This window comes from Canis aureus, chromosome 2, assembly GCF_053574225.1.
Source record: "Canis aureus isolate CA01 chromosome 2, VMU_Caureus_v.1.0, whole genome shotgun sequence".
Classification (NCBI taxonomy): domain Eukaryota; kingdom Metazoa; phylum Chordata; class Mammalia; order Carnivora; family Canidae; genus Canis; species Canis aureus.
Window position 1 is genome coordinate 38,446,490 of NC_135612.1, and position 26,070 is coordinate 38,472,559.

The following is a 26,070-nucleotide window of genomic DNA, read 5'->3' on the forward strand; positions in this document are numbered from 1 at the left end:
GACCCTAAAATTACAAATTGCAAAGAAGGCAAGTAATGATTATCGTCATTATTCCTTGAGCCTAGGCGTCGCTCTCCTGTCACATAAGCAGTGTGTGTGCCAGCGGGTCCGGCGCGGCGGACGGATGGACGGACGGACGGACGGACGGAGGCCCGACCGCCTCGGGGCCGGGGGTACAGGCTGCGGCGGGCCCAGGCAGGGCAGCGCCTCCGTGTCCTTGGGCCTCCTGGGGCGCAGAGGGCTGCGGGCTGCCCCCCCCCCCCCGCCCCGCCCCAGGACACGGCTGCGGCCGAGGACCCGGCCCGGTGTAGACGCTGGGGGTGCCCGCACCGGCGCGTGGCGAGGGAGGGAGGGCCTGGGGCCGAAGCCAGGGCGGCTCCCGCGGAGCCGAGGGGAGCGGGACGGGCGCAGAGCCCTGGGAGGTGGTGCCGAGGCAGAGGCTGGGTTTGAGCCCCCCGCCTCCTTGGTGAGGAGCCCCCCTGCCTCCAGCCCCGCTGTGCCACGTGCTGGCTCACACCTGTCCGCCCCCGCGGGAGCCGAGCCGTCCCACTGTGTAGAAGACCCTCTCACTGGAAGCAGTTCTTGAATTTCAGGAGTTTACTGGAGCCTTGGGAAGCAAGGAGGGCTTCCCAGTCTGGCCCCGCCTTCTCTCCCTCCTTCCTACTCCTTCTCTTATTCCCTCTCCCTGTTTCTAGGAGCCTCCGAAGGTCTGGACGGTGCAGTGTCCCATAGCGTCACCCCAGGGCCTCACCCACAGCCCCGTGCACAGCCCCACCCACAGCTCCACCTATAACACCACCCTGCGGTCCATCACAGTCCCACCCAGAGCCCCATCTCACGGTCCCCCTAGGACCCATCCCACTGGCCCCCACAGCTCTATCTATAACCCCACCCCACAGTCCCACAACTCCCCCTACAGACCTAGTCCACAGCCCCCACAGAGGCCCATCCATAGCCCCACCCCACAGCCCCTCACAATTACCCCTACAGACCCAGTCCACAGTCCCCCACAGCTCCTCCTACAGACCCAGCCCACAGTCCCCCCGCCAAGCCCCCCACAACTCTCCAGCTGGTAGAGAAGGCTCATGCAGTCAGGTCAAGACTCTGACATCTCTCCTGCTTGGGCAGCCAGTAAAGGTCAGGACGGGATGCTTCCAGCTGAGGGGGCATGGGCACTGCCTGGGGACAAGGATGCCAGGGCCGGCTGGAAAGGACAGGGGTGTGGCCTGGGTCTTAGAGGATGTATAAGATTTGAGTCAAGAAGCCTGTTCCATCCAGCTCAGAGAGCTGGCCAGGAGATAAGAAGGAAAGTAAATAGGAGGATAATCCAGGACTGAAAAAGTGAAAGTAGAGATAAGAGATACAGAAGGCTGACTCTGTAAGTCTAACTTCCGCTACTGGGAAACAAAAAAGGAGAGACCATGAAGGGAGAAAAATTAGCAATGAAACATCAAAGAAAACATTTCCAGTTCTCAAGAGATCCATGGGATGGGGGAGGAAGGAAAAATGACCTGCCCTTAGAAATACCCGCTTAAAAGTCTGGAAACAACGGAGTAAGAAATGCTGGAAAGATTTCAAAAATGGTGAAAGTAAAATGTTTGCTGCAACAAAGTGAGAATCACAGTGGCTCAGACTTCCCATTCGTAGCAATGGACATAAGACACTTGGGAGGTAATTTTGAACCTAGTTTTCTATACTTGGTCAAATTATCACTCAAAGTATGAGACAGAATAAAGATATCTTCACACCTTCAGGGATGCCAAAATACATATACACTTCACACATATCCTTTCTGGGACAGGATATATGCAGCAAAGTGAGAAAGAAAACTAAGAGATAGGGATCCCTGGGTGGCGCAGCGGTTTGGCGCCTGCCTTTGGCCCAGGGCGCGATCCTGGAGACCCGGGATCGAATCCCACATCGGGCTCCCGGTGCATGGAGCCTGCTTCTCCCTCTGCCTGTGTCTCTGCCTCTCTCTCTCTCTCTGTGACTATCATGAATAAATAAATAAAATCTTAAAAAAAAAAAATAAAAAATAAAGGGGACCTAAAATGTCCAAAAAAAAAAAAAACTAAGAGATAGAAAGACATGGCTTTGGAGCTAAGGAGTGACCCTCCCAGGGTAACAGCTGTGCAAGAGCCAAGGAGCAAGCAGCCAGAGAGGGGCAGGAGCAGGAACAGTGTTGAGGAGGAAGTCTTGGGAATAAAACAGTAGTAAAATTGAGACTATGGCAGAGGAACCTTATTGGTTTATTAATAAGAAGGAAGAAAGGTGATTCAAAGCTACGGAGGAAAAAAATGTATATAACAAAATTAAGTTCCAAATATAAAGCAAACTAAAATGAGATATGACTTTAAGCTACTGGTGGAATAAATGTGTTCACCCAGTTTGCCCTGGATGCTAAGAATATCTTTCTGTAGGCTCACAGAGAAGGAAATGTCCCCCAGCCTAGGGCATGGCTGTGCAGTGAGTAACAGGTATGTCACCAAAATGCTCATAGCCCCAGCAGACAGAGACCCTTGCTACTGTACCACCTGAATCCACCTTTGCTGTACAGAATTTGCAAGAGTACATGACTGAGGGGCCGTGGTGGTGGTGGCAGGGGGCAGAAGGGTGGATGGCGAGGGCCGTGGGATCCTTACTTTCCAGAAAGGGAAATAAAGACACGGGCCAAAGGTGAGGTTGCATCCATGTGAGAGGAACAGCAGTTCGTAAAGCTTCAGAGGGAACCTACAGAGTTCAAGCATTCCTCGTGTAAAGTTCAAGCATTCCTCGTCGTGTAACTACAGGGCGGATAGGTGGAATTACTCAATCCTGTTTCACATCAGGAAGCCAGTATATTTTGTCAAATGCTTATAAGTCGCAAAACAGGAGGGCAGACAAGCATTTCACTGAGGCTTAAGGGAATAACTAACAAGATATTTAAAAAGAGAAATGAGAAAAACAAAAGTGTTATCCCAGGAGTGGTGGAACTTTGGTCGGGGTGGGGAGCAGGAGGAAAGAGATTATTTTATCATTAGGTTTTCTGCTATTTGTTTTTTTTAACCTTGTTCACATGTATTACTTTGATTAAAATTTGCAAATGTTAAAAATGAAACCAATGATCGGATTACTCCCAAAGTCCTTGAACACCATGACTCAACACTCCATAAAGCAAAGTCAACATATTTTGCTACTTTACTCTGTAAAGCATTTCACTGGCACCTTCTCAATTAGTTTTACAACCATCACCAAATGTATACAGAGCATGCTTTCCTTGCTGTATCTGCATACAAGAAGAAAAAAAAAAATTCAAACATTTACCTAAGGGTACAGTGCCAGCTGGGGTGAGGAAAAATGAGTCCCCCACCTCCACCCCCAGATGGCATCTCCAGGTACCAGAGCAGGTAACTGGGACCCCTCCTGGCCTCCATCCTCTCAGATCAATGGACACTCCTCTCCTTTCCGAGGCTCCCCAGCAAGGAGCTCGCCTGCTCCACCCCCGCCCCGCCCCCAGGCACTTCCCTCCGACTGGAGCAGTTTTATTTTTATTTCTTGTGAAGCATTGCTTATGTCCCAGTCAGCAGCCAGGCTCCTGGTGCCATGCTTTGCCTAGAGTGGAGGGCAGCCCGAAGCCATCACAGCACACTTTAGGCTGTGCAGTCTGAGGATCGTTGCAGGCCTGCCAGGATGAGCCCGGATGCAAGAACTGAATCCTTGGGCCACGTAAAATTATGGAACATTTCACACCTAGAGCAAATATGGAGAAAGAAAAAACAACCCAGAGCTTCCACCACCTAGCAGGTACAGGTGAAGACCTCAGAGCTACCTGCCCTGACTTCCCTTACATGGTTCTGTGCACTTGGCCTATGGGGATGCATGCGCCAGGAACACCTGGCATTGCCCTGTGTTTTCCAGCATTCGCAAGCACATTGCTCTATGGCAGTGCTTCCTGTTTGCAGCTCGCCTTCTTTATGCAGCACTGTTTCAGGACTAAAGTTGATGCACTCATTTCTGCATTGCACCTTTGCATGGATGGGCAAGAAGCTATTGGGCATGCCCCTCCTCAGTGGTTGGGTGTTTAGAAGCCTTTGGAGGTGTGTCTGGGTTTTGCTCTCCCTCGGGCAGTCATGGACCCTCGCCTCACAAAAGTGCTATTGTGGTTTTTAATTACAAAAGTTATACTTGAGTAGTTTTGAAAACTTAAAAAATATGGGATCCCTGGGTGGCTCAGTGGTTTAGCGCCTGCTTTTGGCCTAGGGTGTGATCCTGGAGACCCGGGATCGAGACCCACCTCGGGTTCCGTGCATGGAGCCTGCTTCTCCCTCTGCCTATGTCTCTGCCTCTCTCTCTCTCTCTCTCTGTTTGTCTTTCATGAATAAATAAATAAAAATTTTAAAAAAAGAAAACTTAAAAATATACAAGAGAAGTAAGTAAAAATATATTGTAATTTCTACTGCTTAAAGATAAAACTGCTCGAGTCTTGTCTTTTACCAGGAATGTTTCTGTGCATATATACATACACACAATTATATAACTATAGAGAAAAAAAAATTAAATACCATGTGATCATACTTTGCAAACTGTTTTATTACCTGACCTTTTTTACTTAATAATATATTGGGTACTAGAAATAGTTAATGTTACATAGTTCACTTAGCCAATCCCCTATCCCTGTTTACACCATGTTAAACATTTTGGTGTTTTCAACAAATTATTTTCTTTTAAGTATTTTTTTTTTTTAATTTCTTTTAGAGAGAAACCACAAGCTGGGTGGGGGTGGTGGGAAGGAGCAGAGGGAGAAGGAGAAGCAGGATCTTCACTAAGCAGGGAGCCTCAGGTGGGGTTCGATCCCAGGACCCTGGGATCATGACCCTAAGCCAAAGGCAGACGCTTTACCCACTTTACTCCTAAGTGTTTCATTACTTAATATTCTCTGCATTCACAAGAATATATGTAATGGAGGGGTGAGGTGTTTTTTGTTTGTTTGTTTTTAAGAGATGGAGAGAGAGCACAGAGGAGGGAGGAGCAGAGAGAGAGAATCCTAAGCAAGCTCCATGCCCAGTGAGGAGCCCTTTATGGGGCTCGATCCTACAACCTGGAGATCACATCTGGAGTCAAAATCAAGAGTTGGATGCTCAACTGACCAGGCCACCCAGGTGCCCCTGGAATGGTGAGTTCTGATCTCCCCACCCCCACCCAGGCAGAGCTGATCACTGCTTTCATTGGCCTTGTGGGCCTCACCCAGCCTGGGACCTCTGCACTAGAGACACCCACTCTCCTCGATGTGGGGTTTGTGCTTCCCTTACAGTCAAGGCTCAAGCTCTAGCAGCTGACCTTCCCTCCCAAGGTGAAATGTTCATGTAAGAAATTCCCTGGACCAGGGCCGGGAAAGAGCTGCAGAGGCCTGGATGGAGCCACCATGCCTGCTCTGGGCGCCCTGCCCTGACCAGCCTAGGATCTGGATCGGTGTCCATGAAACCTCCAGACTGTGCTTGTTGCTAGGAAGGCCGGGAGACAGACAGAAGACAGGGTGCAGCTGGTGTGCATCAGAGCCAGCTGTCAGTAACCCTTTCCCAAAAGCAATAATGGATCCATAAGCATACCTCGTTGGGGGGCTCTGGGTGCTGCTGACTCCCCGGAGGAGGAAGCCTATTGATTATGCAAATCATACTGCTATTTATTGTTGATACTCACCCAGTGCTCCGGGGGAGTTAACAAATGACTAACTGCCCTGTTGTGAGGCTGGGAGTGCAAGACACTGTGACGGGGACAGGGGTAGAGCTGCACACTGAGTCCATGAGTGCTGCTTTGCTGGCGAATGAGGGTAATGTTGCTCTGCCAGCTGCATCCAGGGTGTGGAGCGGGCGGTCGGAAAAGGGATCTGCAGGAGGACTGAGCCTCCTCACTGCTTTGCGACCAACCCGGTCACCTTGGAGGCTGCGAGTGGGAGCGGAGGCCAGACCGAGGGAGCCGGGTGTCTGGGCACAGACACAATTCCCACTGAATTGGCGCCTGACATCTGGTGACTCCATGCAAACTTCACGAGTGTGACTGGAACCCCGCCAAGCCTGTTTCCCCAAGGCAGGCAGGGCTCAGGGAGGGACCTCCCTGGGGTGGAGGCTCAGAGATGCCTCTGAGGCCCCCCCCAGGCGCCACAGGTCAGCTGGGCTGCAGTTCTTAGAGGACCCATCACTTCTTTAAAAAGAACCACAGTGCGGTGACTAACATTTGCATGGTTGTCATTTCTAGGTTTCAGAGCTGACCACTGAAGGAAAGTTCTGTGAAGGACTACCAGGTCATGCAGGTGACAGGAGCTCCGTGCGATTTGATTTCCCGTGTGACTGCAGGGTGCTCCTACCACATAGGGGTCGGTCAAGTCCTGCGTCTCTCCACTGTCACCTGTGCTGCCACCATGCTCTCCCAGGGCTCAGAATGGGTACAGGAAGGCCACCAGGGCTGGGGTAGGTGGAGAGGTGATCTTGGACTTGCCAGGTGGGCCTAAATGGAATCACAAAGGCCCTTCCTTGCAAGAGGCAGGTGGGCAGTCAAAGGGAAGTTGCTCTGAAGATAGAGGAAGGGGCTAGGAGTCAAGGAATGTAGGTGATCTCTACAGGCTGGAAAGGGCAAAAAACAGATGCTCCAGAGGGAACCAGTCCTGCTGACAGCTTGGATTTAGCCCTATCAGACTCATTTCAGATTTCTGGCATCCAGAGCTATTGAAGAATAAATATGTCCTGCCTTAAGCTGCTCTGTTGGCAGTGGTTTGTTACAGCAGGAATCAGAAACTACTATGGGCCCTATGCTCCCAACATCAGCTCCATCCAAACCAGCCTCTCCTGTGGACGCTGCTGTGGCATCTCTGATCCATGATGGTGGGAGGTCAGCGTGGAGGTGGCAGTGCTGCCAGTAGAAGCCAGGTGCTATCACTGGGCCAACCCACTTTGCACTCAGGCCTTGGGAGTGGTGCTAATGGCAGGAATTTTATCATGGGCTGCATGAGGTTTGATTAGGGGGAACTGAGCCAACCAAGTCCTCAGAATGAATTACACAGCCTAACCCATCATTCAAGGCCCTCTACAGCCCAACCCACCACACACCAGCCACACCCCCAAGATGGCTGACAAGGCCACAAAGAGATAGCTTTAGAGGATTATGCCCCATTGGGTCCCCCCAGAAGATGCTGTGGCCTCAGTTCTGCATACTATCTGGGCTCCCATCCAAAATCGATTGGTGGCATGTGTGACAGGTAGCATTTCAGCCTCTGCTTGAATACCTCCAGCAGTGTGGTGGTCACTGCTTACAGGGCTGGTGCCAAACGATGGTAAGTTTGCTGTAGTTTGTTAGCTTTGGCCACCCTCTGCCCTTGGACACTCTCTCAACCAGGTGCCACCCCTCCTGCCACCTGCTCAAAGACAGCACTCCCTGGGTGCTCCCAGGCCCTGAGCCCTCCGGGACCTGCTGCAGGTCAGCACCAGCCAGCCAGAGGCTGGGTGTCTTCCAGATTGGTGGTAAGATGGGCCCGTCTCATCTGGGGCAGGCAAACTTCATCTCGTCGGCTATGGTCAGGGGCTTGCTGTCATCCTACTGGCCTTTGATGCCATGTTGAATCCTTTGTTCTCCAGTACATTAACTGCTACATTCCTGTCACTGTGCAAACCCTCCCCACACTGCATACTTCACACAACTGCCCCAAGTCTGACTCTGTAAGGCGAGGTTCTGATAAAAATGCAGAGTGTTCGGCAAGGAGTGTCTGGGGACTGGCTGCCCACTCTGCAACACCCAGTCCCTGCTCAATTCTGAGATCCTATTAGCACAGACCCTCCCCCGCCCCACTGCTGATGTGCTATGTTTATGCCACACAAACTAATACATGTTTTTTTAAACACAGGAAAACCTACTGCTTGACCATTTTCTTCTTTCTACACTACTGAGGGCCTCTCAAGGTCTCAGGAGGCTCCTGGGCCCTGAGATGGAGGCTCCTTGAATACCAGGCCCCCATCTTCTGGAAAGGAACCCCAGCAGGAACCCAAAACTTCTCGCAAACCTCAGTAGCGATGTCACAAGTGATGGCTGCATTTCCCCCGTCCCATCAGGATTTCTAAAGCATTTGGGTTCCTCTCAACACACAACTATTTATGGAAGTGGATCCATCCGGCTTGCTGCGTGCGATCAGGGAGGTCCTGAGCAGAAAGAAATGGTCTCTGAGAAGGCGGAATGACAGCTGTCCTGGGAAAATTGCTCCAACCGAGACTGGGCTCTGAATGTTTAAGCACCAAAAGACTCTTGTTTGAAAACGTGTTCTTGTTTTCCTGACAGTTTCCTGACAGTTCCACTGTGCTTCAGTGCATTCACTTTGCATCCCCTCCTCCTAGTCTATGATACAGAAGAGATTTTATCAGGAAATGCCTGCCAGGGTAGATGTAGCTTTAGGAAAAATCACCTTTGATCAACTCCAATGCCAGTCTCTTACTACTATTTTACATTTCTCCGTGTTTTCATGTGCTCTCTAAACGACAGGTGACAATGTAAGAATCTGCACTATCCCCAGATGGAGCCCTCATCTGCACCTGGCTGGGGCTGCGAGGGCCAGGCAGCACCTGTACCTTCTCTCCATGCTCGGACCCCATCTCCCATCTCTTCCCACTAGCTGCAGGCTTTACACTGCCTGCTGCAGAAATGCCCTTTGGGGGGAGCAGCCAGGGATGGTTAATGATCACAGGAGATGTAAACAAGCTCTGGCACCAACACACACCATGCCAGTCCCCGGGGCCCCCAGACCTGTCCCCACAGCTCTGGGCTGGCACTTGTGGCAGCGTGCTTTGGGGTCAGTTCCCAGAGCCACCCTCAGGGACTGCAATGGCTGCATACAGGCCATTCTTTGGACTTTGTGCAGAGGGGTAAGGGGAGCAGGCCAACCTCTGGTAGGCACCTGACAGACTTTCAGAACTTCCTAGGGTGACTGGGGTTGACAAATGGGGCTACTGCTCGGGGAGAGAAGCTCAGGTGTTTATTGGGACTTCCAAGGACAGTCACTATGCCCTGCTCAGAAACTCACCATCACTGCCTCCCTGAGGGTCTACCTTTCTCCTTGATGCTCTTGGGGATGCAACTGTCAGGTTGAGCTTTCTTAGGGTGGGGGGAGGGAGTAGAGTTGAGGAATGGGACTGTGACAAGCCGAAATAGGCCGAGTAAGTGGGAGGGGATAGCCACTCTCTGCAAAGCCTCTTCTGTAGAAGACCTGCAGAGTTCCAGGCTGGTTTCTGCCCCCTCAGCCAAATACATATATAGGTGCTTGATGTGGTCCATTTTGGTCACTCCCCTCCCCCACCCTGGGCCTCTCTAAGGAACGAACTCTGGCAAATAAAATAATGAATCATAAATTTTATTTCAAAATGTAAACGTCACTAAACATGCATACACGTTAAAACAATAAAATTTACAATTTAGTTTTTTGTTTTTTTTTTTTTTGCATAGGACATCATTACAATATAGAATCTATGCCATACAAAATACATACAAAGTTTTATCCGAGCAAGCCAAGGCCAGATTGGGAACTGTACAACTGTAATACTTCACTGTAGTGATCCAGGAAAGATGAAACATGGCCTTTGGAAGCATGGTGTGGTGCTGGTTAAAAAGAAAAAAAAAAGTTCCTACAGAAAAGGAAAACGTATGCTCCATGGAAATGGTCTTGGACCCTTGGAGTCTGCCTTGGGATTTTGGCAAACGATTCCAGAGAAGCTCCATCAGTGACTTTGGATGAGGAAGGGGTCATTTGTGTGGGTTTGAGAGTATCTGACTCATGCACCTGGCACACCCCCACAAGCTATTCCCCATCATGTGGAAACACAGCAAGCCCCACACCCCACAATGCATAGCTCACACTGATACCATTGAGCCCTTGAGATCCTCAGCACCAGGCACAAGGACTCTCCAGGGTGAGGCTAGGGAGTGAAGCCGCCTGCCTGCACACCGGCACCCTGAGTGGGTACAGCTGCCACACCGCTCCCCACACTGGGAAGTGGCCCCATCACCTCCCACACAGGGCGGGCTGGGGACAGATCCAGCTAGTACACCCAGGCCTTGTGCTCTGAGTGGGAGGGATGATCTCCTGCCAGACCTGTGGTTGTCCTGCAGGCATTCAGCTCACATCCTTGGGTTTCTAAATGAGCATGTACAGCATCCTGTCAACGTCACTAGGAAAATGCCCTCGCACCCCTGGAGCAAGCTGTACATGTGGTCCACTCTCCTCTTGTTCATCTTTAAATAAAAGTAGTAAGGTTTTAAAGCTGCATAAGAAGTGGAGAGGTTGGCAGGGCCAGCTGGCCACACCACAAGGCCAACATTGCTCCAGGGGGTCAGTGCAGGCCATACAGGTACACTCCTCTGCCCTCACGGATTCGGGGCTCACAGTTCCCACCAAATCCAATCTTCAAACCAACAAGGGACATGACAGTGTGTGGGGAAAGGGCATTGCCCTAAATGACGTTCAGGCATTTATCAGTAGTAGTAAGCTGGATTGTGCATCCAAATTCTGGTACAAAATTCTCTGGAATGTGTCTTGGACAAACCTTTGAAACCGAGCCTCAGAACTGGGAATGTCAGCTGGAGGAGCTGGCTCCTCCCAGAGCAATCCTGCATTCAGAAAGCATCAACCCACATCCTTGATTTTAGGTTTGGAAAATATGGTCACTAGACTCACATATGGAATCTTTGGGTAGCAGAAGATGTGGGTGACCAACGAAGCATCTCTGTTTTCAATGTGACCGCTACATCAGACCCTTTATATCGTCCAGCACTATTTTTGACTGAGTTTTTGCAAAAGGGTTTAAAAACAACAAAAAATCAGTGATACCTGCCAGAAGTCAAAATAATCAAGGATCCTTGTAAACAGCCCAAACCAGGAGTCAAAATAACAAGGGGAGGCTATTGCTCAGATCACACTTTCTTGTTAGGTGGCCCTCCTGCTCACTGAGACTATGGATGAAGTCCCTAGGGAGTGTGCTATGACCCTGTGCAGTCCATCTTAGCACCTGCTTCTGGCAAGAAAGGAGGCTGGGTCTTCTGTAGACTCTGGGCTGGACGGCAGAAAGCTTGACTGGAGACCCCAGTTCTGCCACACTTCACTTGGGACCACAGAAAGCCACCAACCCTCTCTTCATGTCCCAACAAGTGGGCTGGGGGCCACCTGTGGCCTGCCTGTCCCTACCACCAAGTCACTCTCCACTGGTCTAAGATGTGACCCAGGGCGTAGGTGAGATCTGGGGACCCAGTCCCACTGACGTTTGCACCTGGTGGCTGCACCTACCAGGTTGCATGGCCTCAGAATAAAGGGTGGGTAGTGTCCTGCACCTCCAGTGCCATTTGTGGGGGTGTGGTGGGATGCAGGTAGGGTACCTCCAGGACTACATTCCCATCAAGGGCATCACTGCCTGGTCCTACATAGCACCCTACAGAAGAGGACCCCGGGGTCCTTCGTGGAAACATCTGTGTTCATGTTTCTTTCTGGATGGCTGTAGGATTCAGTGGGCCTATGGGGGAGCCGACAACTGGTCCCCAAATGTGGCTGACACAAAAAGGGGCTTTCTTTTTTGGGACGTGAGTTAAACAGCAGCCCCCTGATGCTTGAGTCCAGGGATGGTTTTAGAGGACTTTTTGGAGAAAACTCTCCCTTTGTTCAGGCAACCTTCATTTTGAGATTTCTGCCCCCTTGGCCTGTGAGAACAAGTCTGCTACAAAATAAAGGTTTGAGTTTTCTCTATTATGTCTAGGAGTCCTATGGGTTCTTCAATCACATTGAAGCCAGCAAGCATGGCCATTAACCAGAAAAATGAAAGACCCTGAAATAGACCCAGGCTGGGAAAACATTCTACATCTTAGAAGAAAATGCAGGCTGTTTCAGGAAGGTCTGCCCCACATAACTGCTTTCAGTGAGGGCCCAAGGGAGGTGGCTTTCCGCGGCCCACCGCCCCCCTCCACGAGCACTCATTTCATGATGATCAGATGCCAGTGAGAGCCCACGTAAACTTCGCCGGAGGCTCATGGATTTTTCCCACCCTTCAAGTGAGATGAATATCAGCCCCAGATGAGTCAGGATGGTCTGATGGAAGCTCCAAGCCAAGTGCCCAGGGATGCCAGAAGGGAATTCCGTCCAGGTGCCCCACCTCCCAAGCCAGGCCCAGAGTGGAAAGACTGCACCCTGCTATTAGATCAGAACCACTTTGGGAATGAAGACACACTCATCTGCCAAAAATAGCCAATGCCTGCATATTTCTGTTTTAAGGCAATGTTACCTTTCCATCTAGCAGACGGAACAGCCCTGGGTCATTCAGAGGAAAAATTAAATTAAGTGCTCTCTTTGGAAACAGCAAACACCCGTGTTCCCTCCCCCACCCCCCACCCCGCCGCTAAAACAAACCAGCTCTTCTTTTATTCCAAGATGACTGGGTTTAGAGTCCTTACTCCCCTTCCTATGTGCAGACAGATGTGGGGTTAGAAACCCTCCTTCTGAGATGCCAGTGGGCAGATCACAAGGAGAAACCTGGCTCCTACAGGGGATAGCACTGTGTGGCCTCCCAGAGACACACAGCTCCCTCTCCCTGCCTTCGGGGACCCATGGACGGTGAGCACACCAAAGGACTTTGGAATAAAATTCCTGAACCTGGAATGTGAGTTCCTGAGACGTGAAATGTATTCAGTGTGGCTTTCTATGCCTCACACAGAAACAACTTTGGGAGGGGCCTCCGAGGGCCTTCCAGGCCTCACTTTGGAACTGGGCATGAAGATCTTTCACCCCAAGCACTCAGGGTGCTCTTCTGTCCAGGTCTCTATAGGATATTCTACCCTCTCTCCCAGACCAAACGCAAGCAGGACTGTCATGCAGCCCAAATGGGGCACAGCAGCCAGGGCAGTCAGCCCTGCATCTGACCCCCATCCCTGTGGGCTTCCACCCACAGCAATAACAATGCTACTGCCCAACTTGGTACCTAACATGCTACTCAGAAGCCACCACCATGCCACTGGCTAATCTTAGGTGACACACAGTAGAGTTAGAAAGGGGCATCCAAGTGTTACAGACAGCAGATTGCCATCCTTGTGGTCACTATGGACAGAGGGTGCTGGCCTAAAGCTGCAGCCAAGGGCGATTAGCACCAGCCAGGCCGGGGTCCCTTGGGCTTCTCTGTGCTGCACCCCATGCCCCCTGTAGGTCAGGGTGCAAGCAGGATGGCCACAACCAAGGCACTCTGGGCCCAGGAAGCCCATCTACAGCCCTCTGAGGTCCCAAGGGTCATTCCTCCTCACCAAAAAGAGCAGAGGTCTCTGCAAAATACCCCGAGTCCACCCCAAACCCCCCTCCCCCCCACGCGCGCGCGCACACACACACACACACACACACACACACACACTGTCCTGGAGGCTTGTATTTACAGGCCCGAACTCTGAGGAGGAAGGGGAGGGCAGTGCCTGGACAGCAGCACTGAGGAGGAACCTCCAAATGTCTGCAGAGGAGCAGCACGCTGGAGCCCAGCCTGATTGCTCTGCCAGGGCTCAGACCCCAGCTGGGCTCAGGCTGGGGCTCCAAGACAAAGTGCTTAGCTCTCTGCTCCTCCTCTCCCCGGCAGAACCTGGTTGGAGCACCCACAGCCCTGAGGCGCCACAGACAGGTATGGGCTGGGGCCGCCCAGGCAGGAGAATGATGGGAGGGAACAGGAGAAGTCCAGGGGGTGCAAAGCTCATGGAGAAGCTGGAGGTTTGCTAATTCTGAGCTGGGAACATGGTGGGTGTGAGCAAAGTATTTCCCACAACTTTCTGTCTGGTGTTCCCCGGGGAGGAAACAATGCACATTCTCCGACAGCATTTCCCACTACATCTGCTTTACCACTCCCGAAAAGTTCCAAGTCACAATGTTCCGGTCTCTTGCTACAGAACAGTCTCTGTGAAGCACCAAGCACTGCCACATGCACGGCCACACACACTGGGCCTCTGGCCAGGGGGCCCAACAACCTTCCCTGCTATTCCAAACAAAGGTATCTTGGTAGCAGGGCCAGTCCAGGAGAACACAGGGACTGGAGACACTTGCAGACATCTCTGAAGAAGACTGGGATTCCCAGGCTCTACTTTCCAGTCAGAGAATGTGAAATAGTGAGAGGTCCCCATGTGTCTTCTGCAGGACACAGGATAGGAGGTGTCCCTCCGTGGAGCACATACCTCAAGCAGGCCAAGGGCAGGGCGAACGTGGCCCCAAGGTCCCCTCACGACGGACTTTAGGTGGTGCAGCAGGCTGATGAATCAGGGCTTGCATCTCTGCTTCCAGGGCTCTGAGAGGCCCAGAAGGCGGCTCCTGGAGGCAGGGAGAGGGAAATGGGCTCCCCAGGTGGAGTGCTTCTTCTGCCCGGTACAGCTTAAGGCATCCCTCTGAACATCTATGTCCTGAGCCCAGCCAGGCTGCTGGGGCAGAGGCTGGTGGGGAGGCCCTCAGCTTAGGAACATGGCCTGAAAGCAAGTGTCAGTGACCACATCCATGCAGGACGGACCGACCAATTCACCCACAGGCTGGATGCTGAGCTGCACCTGCACTGCTTGTCTCTGTCCCCAGTGTGTCCCTGAACCTAACAGAAAACTCCAGAGTGCAAATCTATGTACAGAATAAGGCGGCAGGAAGGGGGTGTCCTCACTGACCTTGTGGAACATGTCCATCCCTGAGAAAGGGGGGGGGTTCAACACCACTGAATCTCACCTTTGTGGGTATGTCTATTGTGCAATTTATGAATGGTGTTTTTTGAAAATTTTTAGTTTTTTTTTTTTACAAATTTACTTTGACACCTGAGGTGAAGAAATTGTTGTGTTATTGTTATTGACTTCATAAAGTTCTCTCTTCTTTCTTCTTACAAAAGGGAAAGACACGGCATCAGGAACAGAAGGGCGAGCGTCTGCTCATGGCTGTAGTGGGGGTGGAGGGTCCTCGGGCAGCCCCAGGGAGGGGGCGGGGCCCTGGGCGGGGCTGTGCTGCTGCCGGGGCGGGGCGCGGCCGGGCTCACGGAGAGCTGGCCGGGCTGATGGTGGGGCTGCTGGCGTCCGAGCGGCTGTAGTCGCTGAGGGAGCCGGTCCTCGAGCTCCCGCTGCGCCGCTGCAGCATGCCCGGGTGGAAGTTGGCGTGGCGGCGCGCGTGCTTCGTCAGGTGGTCGCTGCGCATGAAGCGCTTCTCGCAGATGGGACAGCTGAACTTCTTCTCGCCGGTGTGTGTGCGGTAGTGCCGGGCCAGCTCGTCGGAGCGCGCGAACTTCTTGTTGCAGTCCTGCCAGCTGCAGGCGAAGGGCCTCTCACCTGCGGGCGACAGGGGCGGAGCGTCAGTACCCGCCTGGCCCTGCCCTCCTGCAAGCCCGCTCCCCCATGCCCACCCCAGTTGCCTCCCCTCCCTCTGCGACAAACCCATGGGGCAAAGGAATGCCCTGCCAGTGCCCTCCAGCCAGCACCCAAGGAAGGCAGCGGATGAAATGGCAGCATCTCAGGTAATGTGGTGGCGGGGCCCAAGGCCTCTGGTGGTGGTGGTGCCAGCCAGGGAGCATGCCACCCAACAGCCTGTGCAGATCCCCTGGCTCTGGCCTGTAGGGAGCTCAGGCCCATCTTCAGAATCAAAGAGTGGGAACCAGGACTAAACGGTTGAAGGGAGGGAGAGGACCCACACTAGCCCTACAGGAACCACACTCCAGAGCCCCACACCCTCGAGGGCCAAGAGACAATTCCCAAACCCAAATGGTCTGCCACCATTCTCACTCCTCCTCAGTTTCCTCATCTGTAACAGGACGCGCCAAGACCAGGGAATTTCCTTCTCTTACAGAAGTTCCAATGCAGCCAACAGGCAACAGCAGAGCAGGAGACTACAACAGGCTCTTGCAGACCCAAGCTTGGAGACAGACAAGGATGGCTACTTAGAACACTCCATGAGAGGGAGGTAACAAAAGTAGGCTGCAATCAGGACCTCCCTACCTCCCTCCCATCCCTTGCTCAGAGCAAGGAACAGGGCCAGCATTTACCTTGGCAAACTCTAAACCACACACACACACACACACACACACACACCCCTCCAAAAAAACATCAGCTAATCAGAGAGAACCAGCAGAGGCTCCTGGCATCCCAGAATACAGCCCTTATGGCACTGAGGGTGGCCACACAGACACCCTTTCAACTCTTTACCTTCCACTCCCTCCCCAACTCTGGCCCTAAAGCCGACAGCCAGTCCTTGAAGCTGGCCCACCTTTACCTGGAAGAGGAAATCCATACCACCCACCCTAAATGAGCACATCAACCTTAAATATAAATAAACACCCAAGGATGGCCAGATGGCCAATGAAAACCAACAGCATGAAAGGGAAAAGTCCATGAGCAACAAAACAAGCTTACTCCAGAGGAAAAAGAGTGAAGTCAGGAGACAGAAGAGGATGTCAACCTAAAAATTCTAATTAGTATTCTGAGAAATTTCAGACAAAATTCATGCATAAAGCAAACATGACACCATCAAAAGGAAGTGCAGAGAACAAAAAATAGTATTTAGAAATGGAGAGTATTGTTACCCAAACAAAAATTCCACAGAAAAGCTAGAAATATACTCAAGTAAATATCCCAGAAAAATGGAACAACATCAAAAAAGCTCTAAAACATGAATGTTGCTGTGTTCTCTGTCTCCTAGTAATGCTGAAACTAAGAGCTATATGTGTGATTGTATATGTTCTCATTCATTTTACAGGTTTCTGTTTTTTTGTTTTTGTTTCTGTTTTTTTGGGGAGGAAGAAAGGGTGTTTGTTGGAGGGGGAGATTCAAAATCAAGTAGGAGAGGAAACCATCATTTCCCAAACCTATCTAAAAGTTACAAATGATAGTTCAGAGTTACAGGGAACCAATCCCGGCGATACAATATTTAACTAATTTCAGTTCGTTTAAAAAACAAAACAACAGAAAAAGAGGGAAGAGAACAAATTACCAAAGAAACAAGAAAATGGTATATGTCAGAATAAAAAAACACAGGAGACTAACATGGAATGGGCTAGCACAGAGGTGGGCAGGGTAGTGAGTAAAGGCTCCTGCTGTGAGAAATTCTGCAATGTCAGAACACTGGGTAAAAAGAGACCACAAAACTTCTTAAAGAGGTGAGAAACAAACACCAAGTTACCTGTAAGGGAATAAGGCTGGGACACACACTAGACTTCTCATAAATCACACAGGATTCTAGATGACAAAGAAATAGAGTCTTCTAAGTTTAGCTCTCAAACTGCAGCAAAAATGAGAAAAAACAAAAACAAAAACAAGAAGTCAAAGAAGTGAGTGAAAAATGAAGAGCGTTCAGGAGAGTGAAGCAGAGACCTGGGGACCACTGAGGCAGGATTCACAGGGGGATAGTTCTAAGAAGAAAGTGAGTTCCATGCATCAGAGGTATGATTAAGAGGCTGAATAAACTTCAGGACACAGTAAAGGCACATACAATTCTTTGGTTAAAAGGAAAAAGAGAGGCAATTAGAAACTCCAGGAAAAATAGAAGACATGCAAAAAACTGGGGTCTAAATTTGAAGCAAACTAAAATGCTACAAGACTATGAGCAATCAGGGAAGAGCTCTGAGCCAAACACTGATTAAGGGGCTTTTTGTATGTTATGTTATTTATCTTTCACAACAACCCCATGAGGCAGCAGGAGGGAATGAAATCCCTGCACAGGCCCTGGCATATGGAAGCAATCCTTTCACAGTCATGGTCATGTGAACCCTAGCACACTAGTTAGTTGTCAGTGTTTAGAATCACTGTTAAAGACAAAACCCATACAACTGACTCATGGCCTCAGTAGAGAATGTAGATTTAAGAAAATGGTAGGAACACACATATGAACAAAGGAAATGTCTAAATGAGGTTAAAGTTATAAGGATAATAAAAAAATTTGAATAATATATCCATCAATTTGGGAGGAGAGGAGGGGAGGGGTAGGAATGAGTTAAATCCTTAAATTTCATGGCAGGGAGATAACAGATCAAATCTAAATGTGATACATCAAGAAACAGTAAAAAAAATCGTATAGGTTATTTATGTCAGTAATCACCAAGACAACTAAAATCAGAGCAGTGCTGTGGAGTGAGGCTGCACTGGGAACAGGATTTTTGTTGTTTTAAAAGCTCTTCTATGTTATGTGTCTTTTTAGAATTAAATACATTGTTAATCGGTTCTCAGAGGAAAAAATCTTGTCAACAATAAAGTTTTGAGAAATGATGCATGCTAAGTCCACTCTAGGAATTTCACAATACACAACGGTCACTAAATGTTTGAAAAGTCCAGCATTAAATACAGTGGTTTCATTTCTATGTGACTGTGTGCTGAGTTGAAGAGTTTGGTGTGCCAAGTCTGACGGATGAGGCGTAGACCTATCTTCACAGTGTATGAATGATCCAGCCTCAGGTAAGTACCTCTGTCCTCTGTGGTGGGGTAAAGAGTGCCCCCCTAAAAAGACATCCAAGTCCTAATTCTTTGAACCAAGGAATCCTCAAACCCTTTTTCTTATTTGGAAAAGGGATCTTTGTAGATATAATTAAGGTAAGGATCTTTAATGAGATCACAATTGTCCTTAGAAAAGAAGGGGTAAGGACATAGAAGAGAAGGCCAAGCAATGACAGAAGAGATTGGAGTGATACATCAAAAGCCAAGGAACACCAAGCATTGTAGACAGCTCCAGAAACTAGGAGAGAGACATGAAATGGATTCCCCCCCCCCCCCCACCAGGAGAGCTGTCAGAAGGAACAGAGGTCAGCAGAGGAGTGAGCTGCCAACACCTTGATCTTAGACTTCTGCCCTCTAAAACAGTGAGAAAGTGCATTTCTGTTGTTTAAAGTCACCTAGTTTATGGTAATATGTTATGGCAGCCATAGGAAATGAATATACTACCCCATCCCCATAGTGGGGTACACATGGTGATTGTACCATGGGGTCACATGCAACCAGATCGTGGCACTGTGCCTGGCATATGCCAAATGCTTACCCTTGAAATGTTTAAGTTATTATGTTTGCTCTTATCCATTCTTTTTGTCATCTGTGTCTTCTTAAATTTAGGCCTGAGGTGGGAGTAGGGGAGGATGAACCCAAATTCAAAGTCACCTTTGCTTTCTAATAAGCTCTGGGCCCTCACAGGGGGGCTTATCCTTTTTAGGGTCCTTATGCTTGCAGCTCTGGGAGGCATTATAGGGTGTAATTATAGATTAGTTACAATGATGTCAGGGCCGTAGAGAACTACAGCATCCAGTAGGATGGGATGCTGGTACCAAGGAGCCTAGAGCAGCAGAAGGTAGGGAAAGCTCGGGATCACCCCTAGGCCACTCACGGCTCTTGGTCCGTCTGGGCATCAGCAGCTTGGCACTTTTACTGAACATGGATCCAATGACTGGCCTTGGGGACTGGGTCATTATGCAGACAGGGTCCTCCCTGTTTCATCCTTTATACCTCTGTCAGCCCATTCCAGGAGGGCAGATGGCAATAAACTGGTCTACAAACAGATGGAGAAAACACTTATGATTCATGCTGGCAAGGAGCAGCACCAGGGTCTGGCTGGGCTGGCCTCTACATGGTGACATGCAAGCAGCACCCAGGAGGCTAATGAGGAACAGCCAGGAGAATTGAGAACAGGTGGGGGAAAGCAAGCCAGACAGGCAAACAGTCATCCATGACGGTGTTTCTCGTATTTGTAGAGAGGGATCCAAAGACTATTTATGTGGACTATATCCATTGATATTTATCATACTAGAAATTAAACAAAACAATTTAAACTAAAAACTACAGCTATTCCAGTAGCTGTCAGAGGGATGATGTCATCACACATCATGTAGCTTTTGGAATATTCCACTGTATTCTTTTAGAGAAAAAAGAATAATGTTATTATTTTGAAAATAGTTTTGACCTTATGGCTTCCTAGAGGGGTCTCAGGTATCTACAGGTGTCCCTGGGCCTCACTCTTCTAAGGACCGACCTCAAGTTTGGTGTGACTGGGCTGAGTTAGTATACAGGGAGCACACCCAGACTGGAGCAGGTCCAGGCCCTACGAGAAGTTGGCCCAGACTCAATGAACCCTAGCATCCCTTCTGCTGGGCTTAAATTCTGCATCTGCTTCCTCTTGGGCATGTGATAGATAGGCAGCAATAGTACCACAGGGTCATCATAAGGGGAGTGAGTGCTCAGTCTAGCTCAGAAGTGACCTGATGGAGGATTCCAGAACCCTGATAAGAGCTCAGCCCCCTGCAGCCTCCTGCCTGAAGCCTAAGCCTGGCATGGGCCCCCTCCAATCCCCTGGCCCTCTCTTTACAATGAAGGGAGGGCTGCACGGGACCAGGATTAGGGCTGTGGGGCTGAACGGTGAGAGGGCCTTGGGAGGGGAAGGCGGAGTGAGATGAAGGGTACTAGGTACACAGGGAGGTAGGGAAGGAGAGAAGCTAGGGGAAGGTCGGGGTCAAGGGGGGGGGGAGCTGGGGGAGGGGCCTGCAGGTGCCAGGCTGTGAGGGCCAGGACTCTGGGCCTCGGGATAACTGGCCTATACAGGGCATGGTGCTGTTAGTGCATAGTAAGGGAGGGGCAGCTGGGCAGCAGGGGTGCCAAGGCCAAGGGCTCATAGGCGCAGGGCAGGGGTTACATAAATGTTCTCTGGCGCTGCAGTGAGGCTGTGAGAGTGATTGCCTCATCTTATCAGGGAACACTGCGTCCCACATGCTCCTCTTGCCCAAGCCACAGGCCTGGGCTGGGACAGCTTGTTCCTCCCAGAAGCTACAAGAGGCCAGACTGGGAGCACAGGGGCTTTCCTACCGCCTGAGCCCCTGACTGGGCACCCAGCCCTGGGCCCTGCCCCCGCCCCCTTCCAGCACCCTGCAGGTACTGCTTGGGAAGTGTGCATGTTTTAGCTCATGCCCTGAGCTCAGGCTCCTGCCACAGGGAGACTCCATCCAGCTCTGACTCCTGTCCAAAGGGCATGCTCCCAATTATCTCAATTGCTCCAACCAGTTCTGGCTAAACTGCCAACTCCTACAGGTGAGTGGGTCCCTCTTGGCTCCAACAGCACCTGCACATGGCAGTTCTTTTCTATCTGGGGGCCTCTTGTGGGCAGTCTGGGGGGTCCTTTTGTATTGCCTCCCAGTGCTTCACATCGAGCCAGGACCAGAATAAAGTCTGTAGACTAAAGCCTTTTCTGCCTGTGGGCAGTTAAGTGCCTTGCCCTGTTGGCCCCCCAGCCTCCTGCTGGCTCTTCTCAGCTCAGGCTGGCTATACCAGCCAGGGCTCTAGGAAGGCTTGCTGAGCTCCCCTCTGTGGGAGAAAGAAGGGAGGGGATGCAGCTCTGAACAGAAGGCCCCCAGAGAGAAGGGCAGATGGATCCATCGACTGAAATCACATGAACGGACCTCAGTGAGCACAAGGAATCCACATGGGTATGTGTGTGGGGAGTTGATGGTTCTGAAGGGCAGGGCTGGTCAGAGATTCAGAGGGAAGCACAAAGAGAGGTTTCCACAGAGATACAGCTTTTCCCAGGCTCCCAGGCCCCAGCACCCAGGTCCTGGCTATTCACTGCCAGCAAATGAGCTGTCATTCATCAACAGATAGCTCTGATCTGCGGCCACTGGCATGTGGCCACCTCCAGCTCCCCACTTCAACACTGCCATGTTTCTCACTTCAGGGAATCCCTCCTGCTCACCCTCCCACTCTGGGGCAGCTTGGCAGGCGGCCAGCCACTGGAGCCAATCAGCTGCCAGCCTCCAAGGAAACCCAGGTCCACAGGCAGACTCCAGGTCAGCAGAAAGGCTTGTCCCCTGTGGCAGAAAGCAGATTTTCCTTTCATCCAGAGGTCACTGGTTACTCCACTCATTACTGAAAATGTCCGTGGTTTACAGACCCCCATGGAGCTGTCGTGAAGATGCTTTACCTCCTAGGAAGCCCCAGCTGGAAGCCCTTACCCACGCTGGTACAGCAGGAGAGAGGTGAGGCCCAGCAGGAGGGAGAGGTGCCACTCAGTGGGGACCCCTCTTTCCCTGGGACTCTGCCTGTAGCAGGAGAGGTGCTTTCTGAATGGAAGCCACCGCTAGAGTGGTCAGCCCCTGCCCTACCCCACATCCCTGCTCATTTATTGATGGCTTCAGGGGCTGTCATCCTGTCTGTTCCTTCTTACAGTTACCTAAGGTTTAAATGGGCACATACTTGCCCATATGAGAGACACTGTTATCACTGGTTGGAAGGGGGGGGGGGGTTGCTCCTGGGCCCCTGAGCCCCCTGAGAGGGGCTCTCATGAGCAAGCCACTGGCAAATGACCATGGTGGGAACCACTGGTTACACACTGAAGCCCCACACCAGTGAGTATTCATCTTTGCTGGAACTGCCACCACCACCACCACCACCACCACCACCACCACCGCCCCCCCCACCCCCCCACCCCCCGCCTTGCCCCTGCCCCAGGGCACCCTGGTCTCCTGCTGCTGTTATGGGGTATAGGAGTGTTGCTAATCACATGCTGCCTTACACTCATTCTTGCAGGAGCCAGAGGTGGCAGGATATAAAGAGAGGTTGAAGACTATGACATATAGCCTTGGGGACATAGTTAAAACAAAATCTACCTTTCTACAATCGATACAAGTGTATTTTTAAAGTAGGTGTTTTTGGTGTTGCCTTGCTTTGTTTTGGAGTAGGGTAATTTGATCCTAAAATTCCTACAGAGAAACAAACAAATAGAAATAGTGAGGAAAACTAATAAAGAATGATATGGACCATCAGATATTCAACATACTGCCACATAAGGTGATAATTGACCAATGGACAGGAGCAGAAATGCCAGAACTAAACCCTAAAACAGTGGGAAACATTTAGTGTAAATGAACATCTCATATGGGTGGAGGGGAGAGGGTCTAAAAAAATGTTTAAGGACAGCTAAGTAGCATCTGGAAAGAAAGTAAGGACCATGCTAGGTAGAAGTTCTTTCTATGAATCAAACTCCAGTAGCCATAAATGAAGAGACTGATAAATTTGACTACAAAAGTATAAAATACTTCTCCAAGGACAAAGCCACCAGAAGCAAAGGTAGAAGATAAATGACAATCCAAGGAAAAAATATTTGCAGCTCACACCAGGAAGCCCTACTTTCTGATACATAAAGAGGGTGCAGAAGAGGAAAAACCAACACCTAACAGAAATATGGGCAAAGGCTGTAAGGTAGTTGGTAAAAAGAACACAAAGGACTCCCAGCATCTGTAGAGATGCTCAGCCTCACCCATCAGAATGCCAATGCAAACTAAACTCCACTGAAACCCTATTTTTTTACCTATTAGGCAGCGAAGCTGCAGGAACACGAACTACTCTCACACTCACCAATGGAAGTACACATTGCCCCAACTTCTACGGAGGACAACTTGGCGATACTACTCATAGTTACAAATGTGTGCCACCTTTGATGCCACAAAACAACTTTTGGGAACCTATTCTATACACATCCCTGCACAGCTACAAAATGGAATATGTGCCTAATTATTCAAGGCAGCAAAAGCCTCAAAACAACTCACATCCTTCCATGGGGGCCTGTTAATAATAAGTCAATTCTGGAACGCCCATATAATGGAATACTCTGAACAAGTGGAATGGATTCCTTCTGAACTGACAGGGGGAGATCTCTAAAGTGGTACTGTTGAGGGAAGAAAGTGAGGTTTAGAGCAGAATGTGTAAAATAGAATAAACGGTGTGTGTACACCTATGTATCTGCGCATTTGTGCAGAAACATACATAAGAAAGTCAGAACGGAGATGACCTGGTGACAGAGGGCTGGGAGGCTGGAGGGAAATCTTGAAAACGGCTTCAATTTCTTGGATTTCAAAACACGCTAACATATTTATTACCTATTCAAAAAATCAAAAACAAGAATCCACAGCAAATTAGGAAACACTAGACACAAATAATGCAAAATTTCAAACAGGAGTTGAAGGAACAATATTCTATGGCTTCCTGGCCAGGCACACTCACATCACATGGGGCCTGGCATATCCCTCAGCATATTCCAAATGCAATCCTGAAAGCTCCCCTTAAAATAGATCCTCCTGGGAATGGGGGAGGGGGCAAGGGAGCTCCCTGGAAGAGGGGAAACTCAAAACTGGTGAGGAGGCCCAATCTACCTTGCTGGCAGGGGTTTCTGGGGCAGGACTTCCAGGGCTCAAGTCCATGGGTTTTACTGCTAGTTGTTTTGTTGGAGGGTGCTCCCTGATAGTTTCACAGACCTGGTGTGACTTAGAAGGCAAGGGGGAAGAAGGTGAGCAGCAGCAGACTCAGATCTGTAACTGTAGGTGTGAGAGGCCCCTCCAGCCTCCTAGATACCACGTGCCGGGGCCACCCTCCTACGACTGGAGGGCAGAGAACCGGCCTCCAAGGATGTGCCAGGTGCGCCAGGTGAGTTAGCCACTGTCAGGATGCAGGCCATACATTCAAGGCAGGAGAACCAGTGCCCTGGTCCCCTCTGCCAGGGGCTGGTAAGGAGGTGGGAACTAGGGGACGGTGTGGGCTTCTAGGAAAGGGTTTGCTCTTGGACTGAAAGAAGAATGAAGGAAGGAAGGAAGGAAGGAAGGAAGGAAGGAAGGAAGGGAGGGAGGGAGGGAGGGAGGGAGGGAGGGAGGGAGGGAGGGAGGGAGGGAAGGGAGGGAAGGGAGGGAAGGGAGGGGAGGGAGGGAGGGAGGGAGGAAGGAAAGGGGGGGGTTGGGTGTGTGTGGGGGGCCGGGGCAAAAAAGCCTCAGGCAGGCTGTGTGGAGCTGTGACATCTGGGGTGGCACCAGGGAGGTCTGCAGGGACTTGTGGAGAAGCCAAGGTGCTCTTAGATACAGACAATCCAACCTGAGGCCACGCACACCACCCCCTCCCCAAAGAAACGAAACTCATCAAGGTCAGCCAGGGCCCCAGGGGAGGGTGCGGGGCAGAGAGAACTGCTGCCCTACTCACCACCCCAAGGCCCCATGCCCACACCCAGGACTCTCTAGGCAACCAAGGGAGGGGCCCTTCTCTGGAGAGCCTTGGGCAACCATTCTGTTCCACTTCCTCTTCCTGTGTCTCCCCACCACCCTTGCCCCAGCCTTCATTTCCTCACCCTCTGCCTCTCCCTGCTGCCTCCTGGGTGGGCCTGGCCCACAGGGACCCAGCCTGGCCACAGCTGCCCCAGAGGCGAGGAAAATGCACAGCACAGGCATCTGCAAGCACAGAGCTTCACAGGTACGCAGTTTTGACTTTGGACAGACGGAAGCTCATGTAACTCTATCCTGAAGGACAGAAGGGCGTCAAGATGAAACCTGTCTCTGAGATGGGGGCTAAGGGTGGAATGTCAAAATAACTTCACCAAGGCCACACACCCAGAACGGCTGGGCCCTCTGTGTCTAAATTTCACTTAGAAGGAAGACATTACCACAGCCTCTCCCTGCTGTGGAGCAGGAACTGCTATGGCAAGCTGCTCAGGTTGACCCCAGCCATTAGCGTCCTTGGGTCCTTGGTGGGGGTGGGGAGGAGCAGAAGAGGGAGCATCTTGGCCAAGGGCCTATCTCACAGATGAAGGCCCTGATGCCCAGCACACAATGGTGTGAATGAAGTGCCACCCTCGGTACCCTGAGGCTCCCAGCTTCCCAGGGAAGGGAGTTCCCCAGCATCATCCCTCACCCAGTCAAGTAGCACTAGGCCACTCTACCTGCTGGGGGCCTTGACAGGTAGTCACCGCCTTCTGTGGCATGTGGCCATACCTAACATGTGGATGAACCGGGTAGCTCTTCTACAAGAGGCCCTGCTTGCCTGCCTACCTGCCTGAGAAGGACTGAGCACTGTGAGGCAGCAGACTCAAAATAATGGAGCTAAGAAGTGGCCCTGGGGAGCAGAGGCTCTCCCCCTAAACCAGCACCTACACTTGGCCTGCTCCTGGTACCCAAAGCAGCAGCCAGTTTCCCTCAGGGGGAAAAGAAAAAAAGTAAGTCACAAGGTTTCAAAGAGAACATAGCAAAACAAGGTATTTGTCAGAGCTGGTTTCATAAAGCAAATAAATCAGAATAAAAACAAGCCATTTTTCTCTAGTCCTAAAAT

At 50.8% G+C, this 26,070-nt stretch overlaps 1 protein-coding gene and 2 long non-coding RNA genes across 4 annotated transcripts in view; 2 read left to right on the top strand and 1 right to left on the bottom strand.

Moving 5' to 3' along the window:
- Positions 1-3,548: 3,548 nt before the first annotated feature.
- On the top strand, positions 3,549-9,394 carry LOC144296082 (uncharacterized). Its single transcript, XR_013363211.1, has 3 exons — positions 3,549-3,783; positions 4,978-5,152; positions 6,232-9,394. It is a non-coding gene; the product is annotated as an uncharacterized LOC144296082 (long non-coding RNA).
- Positions 9,344-26,070, bottom strand: part of KLF13 (KLF transcription factor 13) — a 50,201-nt gene continuing 33,474 nt past the window's right edge. Inside the window, exon 2 of the mRNA XM_077868887.1 lies at positions 9,344-15,306. Within this exon, the coding sequence (XP_077725013.1) occupies positions 15,017-15,306 (290 nt within the window). The 3' untranslated portion in view covers positions 9,344-15,016. The remainder of the gene's footprint in view (positions 15,307-26,070) is intronic.
- LOC144296070 (uncharacterized) lies at positions 20,729-24,059 on the top strand. 2 transcript variants are annotated; one of them, XR_013363197.1, is made up of 5 exons: positions 20,729-21,024; positions 21,665-21,776; positions 21,879-21,965; positions 22,516-22,627; positions 23,304-24,059. It is a non-coding gene; the product is annotated as an uncharacterized LOC144296070 (long non-coding RNA). The 2 variants fall into 2 exon arrangements; XR_013363196.1 differs by lacking the exon at positions 22,516-22,627.